General features: G+C 38.4%; 1 protein-coding gene across 1 annotated transcript; it reads right to left on the bottom strand.

The window, feature by feature from the left end:
* Nucleotides 1-10,566: 10,566 nt before the first annotated feature.
* Nucleotides 10,567-14,767, bottom strand: LOC119741616 (low affinity immunoglobulin epsilon Fc receptor-like). The gene is made up of 3 exons (XM_038217442.1): nt 13,791-14,767; nt 13,049-13,162; nt 10,567-11,584 (listed from the first exon to the last, which is right to left on the bottom strand). Exons 1-3 carry the CDS (start codon nt 13,955-13,957, stop codon nt 11,380-11,382), a joined length of 486 nt encoding a protein of 161 aa, XP_038073370.1. The 5' UTR covers nt 13,958-14,767; the 3' UTR covers nt 10,567-11,379.
* Between the last annotated feature and the right edge of the window lie 401 nt (nt 14,768-15,168).

Raw genomic sequence — 15,168 nt, 5'->3', positions numbered from 1 at the left:
ACTCAGCATAGTTATTAACCATCATCTGAGGATGTGTGCCAAAACTTTTCGTCATGCTGACGTCATCACGTGATTTATTATAGAATTTTGAATATTTAATTTTTCCCATTGACTTTGTACACAAATTTTTTTTTAAAAATGTCGATTTTCAGAGGGCATTTTCAACTCTTTGCCAGTAATTCATTTACATCAATCTTTGTCCAAGCAAAGACCCTAATTCAAACAACATTGTGTAATGATGACGTTATGATGACGTCATCCGGTGTTTATTTATAGGCAATTAAATTGTGACACTTTTAATATTTAAAAATGCATAATAAATCAACCATACGCGTCCGAAGCATTCTGTTGCTGGCAAGTGGTAGAGTAGGTTGAGGTCTTTATTTCATTCAGTGTGCGTGATATCACGTGACCCTTGCTTCCGGTCGAAAAAGGCCAAAACCGGAAGTGGCTTATTATTTAAAAGTGGTAATAGATATGAACTTGCTTTTAACGGTGTTAGTCTCTTGGCTGACAGTATTCTTCAAATCATCTACCGATGACGTCATGCAATCTTCGAGCGCCCTCTAGCGACAGGTTGAAAACTTTCAAAAATGTATTTTGAATAGATGTCTGTGGCGAAGTTTGTCGGAATCGGCTAATTATTGGTGTATATGATGACCTTGACCCACTTAAGACGTGTGCGAAGTTGAAGGTGTATGACGTCATCAGATCGGAAGTTATAATAAAAAGACCCTTTTTCCTTGGAAAACTCCTGAAAAATCAACCATGGCATTTTTTATATTAGTTTTTACTTTAATTGTCTATTTAAGGGTAGGTCTAAAACATTTCAAAGCTTCGAGGCAATAAGCAAACTCGGACATGCCCTGCGCACGCTTAAAACTTCAGGTTGACAATACCTCTGCTTTAAAACATGCACATGACGTCCACAATGTACATGTACATGCACGTACATTGTACGTTGTACATAAGTATATCGTATGTCAGTCAGCCCGCGCGCAGCGCACGTGTTGCTGAGGTCAAATGCTGTCCACAGTGACCGTTTTAGCCGATTTCCGGCTAACTTTGACAGATTTTATGTTCATGCATAGTGATAGTCAGGGACGTTGATTAAAACAAATCATAATGCGGAAAGCCCTATCTTCTGTTGCAAACAGACATAGATCTCTAATTATATGTCTATGGGTCCAACAGATAATCAATATTGGGAACAGCTCTGTGGTTGTTCACAACCACAATTTCTAGTTAGCTGTTCCCAATTTCAATTGGGAACAGCTCTTGTTTTCGTTAAAGTTTTTTTTTTTCCTTTTTTTTTTTTTTCTTCTTTTTCTTTTTCCACTTTTCCCCATAGGTTTTGTACACGTTTTTATAGTACAAGCCACTTTGGCAATTATTTTAAATCCGATCAACTTTAAACTCAGCATAGTTATTAACCATCATCTGAGGATGTGTGCCAAAACTTTTCGTCATGCTGACGTCATCACGTGATTTATTATAGAATTTTGAATATTTAATTTTTCCCATTGACTTTGTACACAAATTTTTTTTAAAAATGTCGATTTTCAGAGGGCATTTTCAACTCTTTGCCAGTAATTCATTTACATCAATCTTTGTCCAAGCAAAGACCCTAATTCAAACAACATTGTGTAATGATGACGTTATGATGACGTCATCCGGTGTTTATTTATAGGCAATTAAATTGTGACACTTTTAATATTTAAAAATGCATAATAAATCAACCATACGCGTCCGAAGCATTCTGTTGCTGGCAAGTGGTAGAGTAGGTTGAGGTCTTTATTTCATTCAGTGTGCGTGATATCACGTGACCCTTGCTTCCGGTCGAAAAAGGCCAAAACCGGAAGTGGCTTATTATTTAAAAGTGGTAATAGATATGAACTTGCTTTTAACGGTGTTAGTCTCTTGGCTGACAGTATTCTTCAAATCATCTACCGATGACGTCATGCAATCTTCGAGCGCCCTCTAGCGACAGGTTGAAAACTTTCAAAAATGTATTTTGAATAGATGTCTGTGGCGAAGTTTGTCGGAATCGGCTAATTATTGGTGTATATGATGACCTTGACCCACTTAAGACGTGTGCGAAGTTGAAGGTGTATGACGTCATCAGATCGGAAGTTATAATAAAAAGACCCTTTTTCCTTGGAAAACTCCTGAAAAATCAACCATGGCATTTTTTATATTAGTTTTTACTTTAATTGTCTATTTAAGGGTAGGTCTAAAACATTTCAAAGCTTCGAGGCAATAAGCAAACTCGGACATGCCCTGCGCACGCTTAAAACTTCAGGTTGACAATACCTCTGCTTTAAAACATGCACATGACGTCCACAATGTACATGTACATGCACGTACATTGTACGTTGTACATAAGTATATCGTATGTCAGTCAGCCCGCGCGCAGCGCACGTGTTGCTGAGGTCAAATGCTGTCCACAGTGACCGTTTTAGCCGATTTCCGGCTAACTTTGACAGATTTTATGTTCATGCATAGTGATAGTCAGGGACGTTGATTAAAACAAATCATAATGCGGAAAGCCCTATCTTCTGTTGCAAACAGACATAGATCTCTAATTATATGTCTATGGGTCCAACAGATAATCAATATTGGGAACAGCTCTGTGGTTGTTCACAACCACAATTTCTAGTTGGCTTTTCCGCAAAGTTGCGGAAAAGCCTTTGTTTCTCTACGAATTTTTTTTCTTTTTTCTTTTTTTTTTTCCTCTTGGGACTTCCAACCAAAATGCCATAGACTTTGTGCACGTTTTTTCTAGCAAACACTTTTGGCATAAAACAAAGTCATATGACATCAAAACTTAACATAGTCACAGAACATATAGCAAAGGTCGTTCGCGAAGATAGACGTCATGATGACGTCATCATGGGTCACGTGACGTCATCATTCATGTGCATATTACAAAGTCCTATACCTACAGAACTGTTAGTCCGATTGAGTTGAAACTCGGTATGTAGGTAGATCGGGATGTGTTATAGACGAAAATTGAGGTGACGTCATCATGACGTCATCGTGTGATTTTATATAGATTTTTGAAGATTTGAACCTTTAAGCCATATTTCACTAACGCAATATGATAAATTCAAAATTCTTTTTGTATTAGGTTCGCTGGGCAATAGATAAATGCACAAAATTTGGAAAAATGTGTGACGTCATAATGACGTCAGCAAAAATGCGATTTTTTGAAAAACATATAAGGGAATGTCCGATCGTCTTGAAACTTGGTGGGTGGGTAGATAATAACACTAGTACACACAATCTTGAATGACGTCACGATGACGTCATCGGTCGATTTTTAAAGATTTTTTTAATATTGCCAATTTTATTCTGCTTAGAAAATTTAACACTTTTATCAATCCGATTTTTTTCAAACTTGGTACGGACTAAAACCACCATAATATAATGAGCACTGCCAAGTATTGTTACGATGACGTCATCATTAAACATGTGACGTCATCGTTAACTTGTATATTTTAAGCCCCTATATCTCATGAACAGTACGTCAGGTTGGGTTGAAACTTGGTATGGGGGTAGGCCGGGATGTGTTACAAATAAATATTGAGGTGACGTCATCATGACGTCATCGTGTGATTTTATATAGATTTTTGAAGTTTTGGACCTTTAAACCATATATCACGAACCCAATATGTTAAATTTAAAATTCTTTTTGTATTAGGTTTGTAAGGCAATAGGTATATGTACAAAATTTTGAAAAATGTGTGACGTCATGATGATGTCATCAAATATGCGCTTTTTTGAAACACATATAAGATAATGTCCGATCGTCATGAAACTTGGTGGGTGGGTAGATAATAACACTAGTACACAACATCTGAAATACGTCACGATGACGTCATCAGTAGATTTTTTTACGATTTTTTTAATATTGCCAATTTTATTCTGCTTACAAAATTTAACACTTTCATTAATCCGATTGTTTTCAAACTTGGTACAGACTAAAACCGCAATAAAATAATGAGCACTGCCAAGTATTGTTACAATGACGTCATCATTAGACATGTGACGTCATCGTTTGTATATTTTAAGCCCCTATCTCATCAACAGTAATTTAGATTGGGTTAAAACTTGGTATGGGGGCATGCCGGGATGTGTTACCAATAAATATTGAGGTGACGTCATAATGACGTCATCTTGTGATTATATATATATTTTATATATGACAAATGCAATATGCAAAAATCAAATTTCCATTTGAATGAGGTTTGTTAAACAAAACGTAAATGCACACAGTTTTGCACAAAACAGAAAAACATGACCTTAATTTAAAAAAAAACATAATGCGGAAAAGCCCTATGTTCTGTTGCAAACAGACATAGACCTCTAGTTTCTCTTTTGTTTTTCAGACTTTTTTCTCATAGGATAACACGTGTTTTCGTTCTACAAGTCACTTTTGGCTTTTTTCCAAATCCGATCGACTTCAAACCTGGCACACACTTAGACCACCATCTGAAGATGTGTGCCGAAACTTTTCGTCATGCTGACGTCATCACGTGATTTATTATAGAATTTTGAATATTTAATTTTTCCCATAGACTTTGTACACAGAAATTTAAAAAAAAATGTCAATTTTCAGAGGGCATTTTCGACACTTTGCCAGTAATTCATTTACACCAATCTTTGTCCAAGCTATAACCCTAATTCAAACAACATTGTGTAATGATGACGTCATGATGACGTCATCCGGTGTTTATTTATAGGCAATTAAATTGTGACAATTTTAATATTTAAAAATGCATAAGAAATCAACCGTACGCGTCCGCAGCATTCTGTTGCCGGCAAGTGGTAGAGTAGGTTAAGGTCTTTATTTCATTCAGTGTGCGTGAAATCACGTGACCCTTGCTTCCGGTCGAAAAAGGCCAAAACCGGAAGTGGCTTATTATTTAAAAGTGGTAATAGATATGAACTTGCTTTTAACTGTGTTAGTCTCTTGGCTGATAGTATTCTTCAAATCATCTACCGATGACGTCATGCAATCTTCGAGCGCCCTCTAGCGACAGGTTGAAAATTTTCAAAAATGTATTTTGAATAGATGTCTGTGGCGAAGTTTGTCGGAATCGCCTAAATATTGGTGTATATGATGACCTTGACCCACTTAAGACGTGTGAGAAGTTTAAGGTGTATGACGTCATCAGACCGGAAGTTATAATGAAAAGACCCTTTTTCCTTATAAAATTCCTGAAAAATCAACCATGGCAGTTTTTATATTAGTTTTTACTTTAATTGTCTATTTAAGGGTAGGTCTAAAATATTTCAAAGCTTCGGGGCAATAAGCAAACTCGGACATGCCCTGCGCACGCTTAAAACTTCAGGTTGACAATAACTCTGCTTTAAAACATGCACAGTCCACAATGTACATGTACATGCACGTACGTTGTACATATCGTATGTCAGTCAGCCCGCGCGCAGCGCACGTGTTGCTGAGGTCAAATCCTGTCCACAGTGACCGTTTTAGCCGATTTCCGGCTAACTTTGACAGATTTTATGTTCATGCATAGTAAGAGACGTAGGATAGACACTTTTTGTATAGAATACGCATGTACATGTTCATTCGATCTGGATGAAACTCCTTTACGGCAGTCATTAATAAAACGGTCGAAACAGCTCAGTGTTTGTCCACAAACACATTTCTATTTTTTTTTTTTCTCTTTTATTTTTCAGACTTTTTTCTCATAGGATAACACGTGTTTTCGTTCTACAAGTCAATTTTGGCTTTTTTTCAAATCCGATCGACTTCAAACCTGGCACACACTTAGACCACCATCTGAAGATGTGTGCCGAAACTTTTCGTCATGCTGACGTCATTACGTGATTTATTATAGAATTTTGAATATTTAATTTTTCCCATAGACTTTGTACACAGAAATTTAAAAAAAAAATGTCAATTTTCAGAGGGCATTTTCGACACTTTGCCAGTAATTCATTTACACCAATCTTTGTCCAAGCAAAGACTCTAATTCAAACAACATTGTGTAATGATGACGTCATGATGACGTCATCCGGTGTTTATTTATAGGCAATTAAATTGTGACAATTTTAATATTTAAAAATGCATAAGAAATCAACCGTACGCGTCCGCAGCATTCTGTTGCCAGCAAGTGGTAGAGTAGGTTGAGGTCTTTATTTCATTTAGTGTGCGTGAAATCACGTGACCCTTGCTTCCGGTCGAAAAAGGCCCAAACCGGAAGTGGCTTATTATTTGAAAGTGGTAATAGATATGAACTTGCTTTTAACGGTGTTAGTCTCTTGGCTAATAGTATTCTTTAAATCATCTACCGATGACGTCATGCAATCTTCGAGCGCCCTCTAGCGACAGGTTGAAAATTTTCAAAAATGTATTTTGAATAGATGTCTGTGGCGAAGTGTGTCGGAATCGCCTACATATTGGTGTATATGATGACCTTGACCCAGTTAAGACGTGTGCGAAGTTTAAGGTGCATGACATCATCAGACCGGAAGTTATAATGAAAAGACTCTTTTTCCTTAGAAAATTCCTGAAAAATCAACCATGGCAGTTTTTGTATTAGTTTTTACTTTAATTGTCTATTTAAGGGTAGGTCTAAAACATTTCAAAGCTTCGAGGCAATAAGCAAACTTGGATATGCCCTGCGCACGCTTAAAACTTTAGGTTGACAATAACTCTGCTATAAAACATCAAGAAGGACGTCCACAATGTACATGTACATGCACGTACGTTGTACATATCGTAGTCAGTCAGCCCGCGCGCAGCGCACGTGTTGCTGAGGTCAAATCCTGTCCACAGTGACCGTTTTAGCCGATTTCCGGCTAACTTTGACAGATTTTATGTTCATGCATAGTCAGGGACGTATTATTGATAAAAACAAATCATAATGCGGAAAAGCCCTATCTTCTGTTGCAAACAGACATAGATCTCTACTTATATGTCTATGGGTCCAACAGATAATCAATATTGGGAACAGCTTTGTGGTTGTTCACAACCACAATTTCTCTTTTTTTTTCTTCCACGTTTTTTTCTCATAGGATAACACGTGTTTTCGTTCTACAAGGCACTTTTGGACTTTTTTCAAATCCGATCGACTTTAAACCTGGCACACACTTAGACCACCATCTGAAGATGTATGCCGAATCATGACGTCATCATGACGTCATCACGTGTCACGTGACGTCATCCTAAAAGAGCATAATTTAAGGCCCTATATCTACAGAACCTGAAGTTCGATTTGGTTCAAACTTGGTATGCAAGTATTCCGGGACGTGTTATAGACGAAAATTGCAGTGATGTCATGATGACGTCATCGCGTGATTTTATATAAATTATTCAATTTTTTGACCTTTTACTTATATCTCATAAACGGAATGTGGTAAATTCAAAATTCTTTTTGTAAAAGGTTTGTTAGGTCATACATAGATGCACACAATTTCGTAAAATGTGTGACGTCATCATGACGTCATCAAAAACGTGATTTTTTTATTCACATATAAGGGTATGTCCGATCGTTATGAAACTTGGTGGGTAGGTAGGTATTGATAAAAGCATTCAAAATCTGAAGTGACGTCATCATGACGTCATCGTCTGATTTTTTATGACTTTTTCAAATTTTAATATTTTCTTCAAATTTTGCAAAAATTATACAAAATAAGGTCCGATCGACCTCAGAGAACCTGATGTCCGATTGGGTTCAATGTCGGTATGCAGATATTCCAGGAAGTGTTATAGACAAAAATTGCAGTGACGTCACGATGACGTCATCATGTGATTTTATATGAATTATTCAATTTTTGGACCTTTTACTCATATTTCATCAATGGAACGTGGTAAATTCGAAATTCTTTTTTGCAAAAGGTTTGTTAGGTCGTAGATAGATACAGAAAATTTCAAAAATGTGTGCCGTCATCATGACGTCATGAAAAAATGGGCTTTTTTTTGTACATAGGATAGACACTTTTTCTATAGAATACACATGTACATGTTCATTCGACCTGGCTGAAACTCCTTTACGGCAGTCATTAATAAAACAGTCAAAACAGCTCAGTGTTTGTCCACAAACACATTTCTAGTTTTTTTTTTCTTCTCCTTTTTCAGACTTTTTCTCCATAGGTTTAACACACGTTTCTTCTACAAGTCCACTTTGCCACTTTTTAAAATCCGATTGATTTCAGACTTGGTACATACTTAGACCACCACCCACAGATGGTCCTAGAAGAAATTTGTGATCATGACGTCATCAGGTGTCAGGTTACATCAAATTAAAGATGCATTTTTTCCCCATATGTTTTGTACACGTTTTAAAACACACCAGTTTGGCATCTTCGTAAATCCGATCGACTTTAAACTTAATTCATACTTAGACCACCACCCACAGATATTTCTAGACGAAATTCGTGATCGTGACGTCATCAAGTGTCAGGTTACGTCACATTAAAGATGCATTTTTCCCCATAGGGTTTGTACATGTATTTAAACGCTCCATTTCGGCACTTTCGTAAATCCGATCGACGTTACACTTGGTACACACTTAGACCACCACCCACAGATGGTCCAAGAAGAAAATTTGTGATCGTGGCGTCATCAGGTGTTCGGTTACGTCACATTAAAGATGCGTTTTTCCCCATATGTTTTTTACACGTTTTAAAACACTCCACTTTGGCACCTTCGTAAATCCGATCGACCTCAGTCTTGATACATTTTTAGACCACCACCCAAAGATGGTCCTAGAAGAAATGCGCGATCGTGACGTCATCAGGTGTTGGGTTACATCACATTAAAGATGCATTTTTCCCCATAGGGTTTGTACACGTTTTAAAACACTCTACTTTGGCACTTTTGTAAATTATGCGATCGACGTTAGACCTGGTACACACTTAGACTACCACCCACAGATGGTCCTAGAAAAAATTCGTGATCGTACCAATGCCGAGATGGGTTATAGATGAAAATTCATGTGATGTCATCATCAAATGTCATGTGACGTCCCTTAAAGGGGCATTTTGTTCTTCATAGGCCTATATTTACAGACCTATATGTTCGATTTGGTTATAACTTGACATGTACGTATAATGTGCTGTTATAGATGACATTTTTAGTGACGTCACTGATTGTTCATCACGTGCACAGAGTATTTTGAATATCCGAAACAGCTTGTGTTTGTCCACAAACACATCTCTAGTTATAGCTTTTTTTCATATTTATATCTTGTGTGTAGCCAGATGTATTTGAATTGAAGGCCTTTGGGTCACAGTTTTTAGGTAAACTTTTTCAGGCATACGACTCTGGCTTGCGTTCTTGGGTTGGTATTTTGGGATTTTCGTTGTTTGTTTTTAGGCCTATGCCGAATAAATAATAATAATAATTTGTCAGAGTTGTGATTTTTGGCGACAAACTTTGAATTGACTTGATTTGCCATTCAAACCATCGTTAATCACATATCAAGGTATGAATGGAATCTGAAATGTTTAACTGTAAGCATCTTTAATCATTTGGGGAATGTTGTTATGCTGCAGATCGCTTTGAAATACTAAAGTCGCTTTTTAGTCTTTGTGAAATTATAAAGAAACAGAAAAACATATATTTTTTTCACGACTGAATTGACATGATTGCCGCTCTGTTGTCATTTCCATATTATCCAAATATCAAGGCATGATTATCATATGACATGTTTAATTGTATGTATGTTTAATCATTTGGGGAATTTTTTTTATCATACTGAATCTCTTTGAAAGATTACAGTCGCTTTTTATTCCTAGTGAAAATATAACGAAATAGCAAAATATTTACACAGTTTGAATGACAATTAATTCAGCACCTGAGATATGGTAATTTTATGGTTTATTTTTTTTTTTTTTAATACTAACATCGATTTATTATACGAATTTGAAATGGTGGCAAGAAACGCACTGTACAATGGACGTCTCTTCAACCAACATATGAATGTGTTACTAACGAGTATGAACGGTGGTGGGAGGGCATTATAATGGGGGGGGGGGGGGGAGGTACCTGATCATTATATTTTTATATGTATTTAATCAATGGGAACAAGTATATTTAGAATGATAAAGTGGTGTTGGCAAAATAAAAGTGGCATATTACTGACGACGCTGAAACCTTTATCAAGTCCAGACCTGATTGACTTTCTTGGTGGTTGTGCAATTTCAACAGAGAGCATATCTAGCGATCTTATAAGAGCATAATTATCTTGATTAATGTAGCGGTACGCCAGTAAGGAGGTCCGCTCAAATGATTACATTTTAAGGACGCCAAGAACAACCCAAGACAAACAGAAACAAATCAAAGCAGGAGTCAAATTATGCTTGGTCTCATGAACTTGTTCACAAAAATCGATTACAATAGTTTAAATTAACACCTGATCTCAATTTTAACCTACAAAAACAACTGTTACAAAAAGTATTGATAAGATAATAGATTCAGTTTCTAGCTCTATAAATTGTGACACAGTTGCCAATGATAAAATATATTAAATCACAAAGTTTGTATTTCTAAAGTTCCCAGATTCAAAGTGAGGTTCCTAAGATTCACCGACGGTTCCCCGAACGCCTGGCCAGTGTACGGCTGTTGTGAACTAGGCCTCCAAATTGCACACTTTGGTGTGCAGGCAGAAAAGGGATGATATTCGCTCGTTTACGGCACTGAGTGCGCGTTTGTATACATTTTTCTGGGCTGTGTGCCAATTGTACGGTGTCTCGTAAAAGACGTCTCACTACATTAATTAAAACTTTATGCGGAGGAAAACGAAATGATACCATCAATCGAAAGGAGAGGAGTCAGCGTGTGTAGCCTATATATAGACGAATCTGGTCACGTGATCACTGTTCACACACAAGGCCCCCTTTTCAATCGAGGAACGATTGTGCATGCTATTGTACCAAGGCAACTGTCCCGTGACGGAGTATCTTAACAATAGCTAGCACAATGCTTTCGCCATTAAAGGGGACCTTCGTGATAGATACGACAGCATGCCCAGATTGGTCTATAGACTGCTGGACGGATACCGCCATCTTGGATTTTATTTCACAGTATTCTTTGATCACGTGGTTTTTTGGAGGCTCAGAGGGCACATCTCTGCCGCGTGTCACCTATCACACACGTTAATTTTTGCATAATAGTCACGTGACAATCCAATTAATCAAAGACGGCAGCATCTATGCAGAGAATTTATAAACATCCTAGTCTTTCTTTTTAAAACGGGACTTTAGATGGAATTTAAGACAATGCCATGATGCTTTTGTAGAGACCAATGTGCGTAAGTGGAATATATCAAAATCCCGACTTGAACATAGACTACATCATCCAAGTCAACAGGCCATGATGGCGATGTACACGAGGGTCATAAGGCCTTACTTTTCTTTGTACGTAGGCCACATTTGGCAGATGAACGGTTTTCGTACGCTGCACCGGTGATCGTTCCAACGTCCGAGGGTGCCACTATTGTTGATTTCTACGCAGTTTTCGCCTCGGCCTGCATTGTTTGGCTCAGGAGGCGGGAATGCGTCGTAGGTAAACGGAGACCCGTCCGTGTACTCAAACTTCCCCTCAGTGAACCTACACGAATAATAATGAGGTTTGAGTCTAGGTTTGAGTTTGAGAGGACATATGGAATGATAAGGTTTTGAGATGGTGGACACAATGGGCTCCGTACGCCAACTAAAGAGGGCGTGTTTTTACCATTTTCGAAAGCTCCGTGGACCATAGACATCTTATGAAACCTAGACACGACATTTACTGCTTTTACGTTATGAATAGTGTGAGCAAAACAGGCTGCGTCACGCGGCCTGAGACGATATGTTACGCGCATAAGGTACGCACGCAGCCGATGATTTCAAATAACGCGCGTATTGAGACCCCCTCTCTTGCGCGACACGTCCCGCCAATGAAGGGCGTTCGTGTAATAATTGACATATTCTACACGCGCAGCATTTTGCTCACAGACGCGAGATCAAATGTTGTGTCTAGGTTTTATTCATAGAGCTATATTACATTAATATAGCTCTGTGGTTTTATTAGATTCCTTTGCCGTGGACGGGACACACAGCGTGAGCGTACTGACTGTACTGTTCGCGCGCGAAGTACGCACGACTTCCTGAATGTGCAAAAGTTATTAGCCACAGTCAAAAATTATAAATTTCCAACGATTTTGATGAACAATTTTATTTCATGTTTTAGTGAGACAACCCTCTAGCTATGTGCCTCGCGCGAGTAGTACTAAGAATCTCCTTATATGGAGATTGGAGATTGGCGCGTGTATGGCGCGTACTGCGCAATGTGGCGCAAAACGCGTGTGAATTTAGGACTATGAAATACGGACCTAGAGAGTGACTAGGAGAGTGGCTGGTCACGTGTGAGGGTTTAACCAATAAAAGAGTAAAAGGGACCTAATTTCATAGGTGTCCACATTTCATGTGACACCGGGGAAAAAGTGTTTACAACCAGTCAGTGTTTTATCAACCGTTTTAAACCACCAACGTGACGGGCTCTCGACCAATAGGAATGGGTAAACAGTTTTTGGGTGGAGTCGTAAAGCCCTCAATTGACGTATTTTTGAGTAGGGGTTCATTATACAGTCAGGTTTCGAAATGCATATTCATATATCGTACGAATTCGTACGAATGCCGGTTAAAAGGGTTATATACTAATGTAGTACTTTGACCTCAAATTTGCATGTTGACCCGAAGTGGGCGTCGTAAATCTTGGTGAAGCAACTTTGCCTCATCTTACATCATCAACGTTATGTTTCGCGTAATAGCGATACGTTTTGGAGTTGTTGTTTTTTCATAGAAATAATGTTGTAATATTACGTCGCTATTCAAAGTGATAGCAGAAATGGTGGTTATGATCAGTGTGGTGATGGTAAAGATACGACGGTGGTGGTGAAGAGGATGGCGATGATGGTGATGAAGTTTGTGTAGATGGTAATGATGTTTATGGTTGATGAGGGCTGAGGCCTGTATGAATTTTCAATTAGGTATCATCTTTCATTCATATTAGCCTACGATAAATGCTTCTCACCTATCATTCAGACCAATCCACGACCTTGCCTTCCCAGCAAGCTTGCCAACAAACTTATTCTCTTTCACGCTGTGGATGGACACCAGTGATGAAGACTTGGTCTCATCTACCTGACTGCATGGGAAACAAAAGGCCAAATTAAATATGGTTCTAAATAGACAGCCGAACGCAACAACAGACTTAAGAAGAAAACAAAGTTCAACCAGTGCGACTCCAGAACATAGCTTGAAGGATTATGGTTTACTAACAAGCCTCGCCCACTTCTGAGGGAGGCGTCATTTCCCTTATCACGACTTAAGCTCCAGGATGACTTAAAAATGCTAAGCCTCTCTCTACCATAGTTTTGATACCGCTCATGTCGACAATTAGATCAGTACTGCATTGCATTTATACGCTGAACACAATAAGCAGTTATTTCGAAGTAGGCCCTTCCCAGTAGATTTCAGCACCATAGCTTCATCAGAGCTGGGTTTGGGGTAAACGCTCTTTTCATGCTCCGCCATTGGGCATGCAGAGCCGCGATCTGGCAACTTTACACAATAAAACTAGTCGGTTCAGTGATCTGAACCCCGACACGGGAATCGCTGAACCGGCTATATTTATTGTGTACAACGTTGCCAGATCAAGGCTGTGCATGCCCATGGCGGAAGTGTGAAAAGAGCGAATTGGAAAACTTTCAGCTTCACCTAGGAAAGAAGCCCATACATTTTGTAACAAACCGTGTTAAATTAGGCCAACTTACTTGCAAATTGCATCTGCCATTTGCCATTCCTCCTCCTGAGGGTAAAACCGGTAGCAGTAGTTGTCCATGAGCGACCATCCGTCGGGGCAGGTTGGGCAGACGCACACCGTTTCACTCCGGCAAGAGAAGAGCGTCAGTAGCAAAACCAGGCTGAACTGCACATTCATTCTATCCTTTGTAGGTTCTGCCTGCTGAACAAAACTTAGTTCAACTGTGTTACAATCTCCTGTTGATTTTGACTATTAATCAGAAGACGGTGCGCCACATCTATGGCAAGATCAATGTGACCTAAAACGCATCTCATTTTTTGGTTCAAAGAATAAGGTTTATCAATGCAATGGATGGTACAACATTGCTCGAACGTCAAAATACACACGCATAATGTTCGATCAAATCAGACCATGACGTGACCACGGCAAAGTTAATAATTCACTTGGAAATAGGCAGTTCCATGGTCATTTTGTTTCTTTTGAAACACTTGACCATCGAGAATGAACATTTTCTCCACACGTTGCAATGACACTTCCAGCTTTAACTGACATGTATTCATGCCGAGGCCATTCTTCAAACGATTTTACAAAACGCGAATCGCAGCTTTGGGTGGTGTTTTATTATTTGTAGCCGACAGGAAGTTCCAAACCACCCAAGTACATGAGATGGGAAACGTACCCAGGGGCAAGTGGCACACTTGAACAGTGATTAACAGCTGTATAGCAACAGTACGAGTGCCCTCCAAAGTTAATCGTTTACCAGGATTTTATTTCCAATTGTCTTCCACAATCTCCAACCGGTTTCTTCTATAATTTGTCTGTATTATCTACAATCAAAGACACATTATTAAATAATTTTCAATTGAGTTCACTTTTTAATTTTGTTTTAATAATAAATTCTTGTAAAGGATTTCCTGTAAACAAATTTATAGGACTATCTCTTTGATTCTGTGAGTTGGAAACAGAGATAGAGGTTGTGGCGTTGATACAGCTACAGGGAGAAAGCCGGCATACACAGCCCAACTCGGCACATAAGACCTCAAACTGGGTTATTATGGGTGTGACTTATTGTTTCAATAAAAAGCAAGGATTGACACTTGTCTTCTATCTAGACAATGGCGGTAATGGTTTATTGTGTATGGTGATCAAGACCCACCAAACCCGACACCAATTTAAAAAAACAAAACAAGATACACACCACATATACTCTCACTCCACTTAATACTCAGTATCTCATAACCAACCTCTGAAAATACCCATATTTGGACCCCGTCCAGAAAGAGCCGTTTGTAACAAAAAACAGTAACAATTTGATATGGTAAAACGAAATACGTACACACTGATATGACTTTTGTAGTTTCTCTAATTATATTATTTTTTTGTTCATT

Source organism: Patiria miniata, unplaced genomic scaffold (assembly GCF_015706575.1).
Source record: "Patiria miniata isolate m_02_andy unplaced genomic scaffold, ASM1570657v1 HiC_scaffold_5, whole genome shotgun sequence".
NCBI classification, from domain to species: Eukaryota; Metazoa; Echinodermata; class Asteroidea; order Valvatida; family Asterinidae; genus Patiria; species Patiria miniata.
This window is presented reverse-complemented; position numbering and strand designations above follow the sequence as displayed.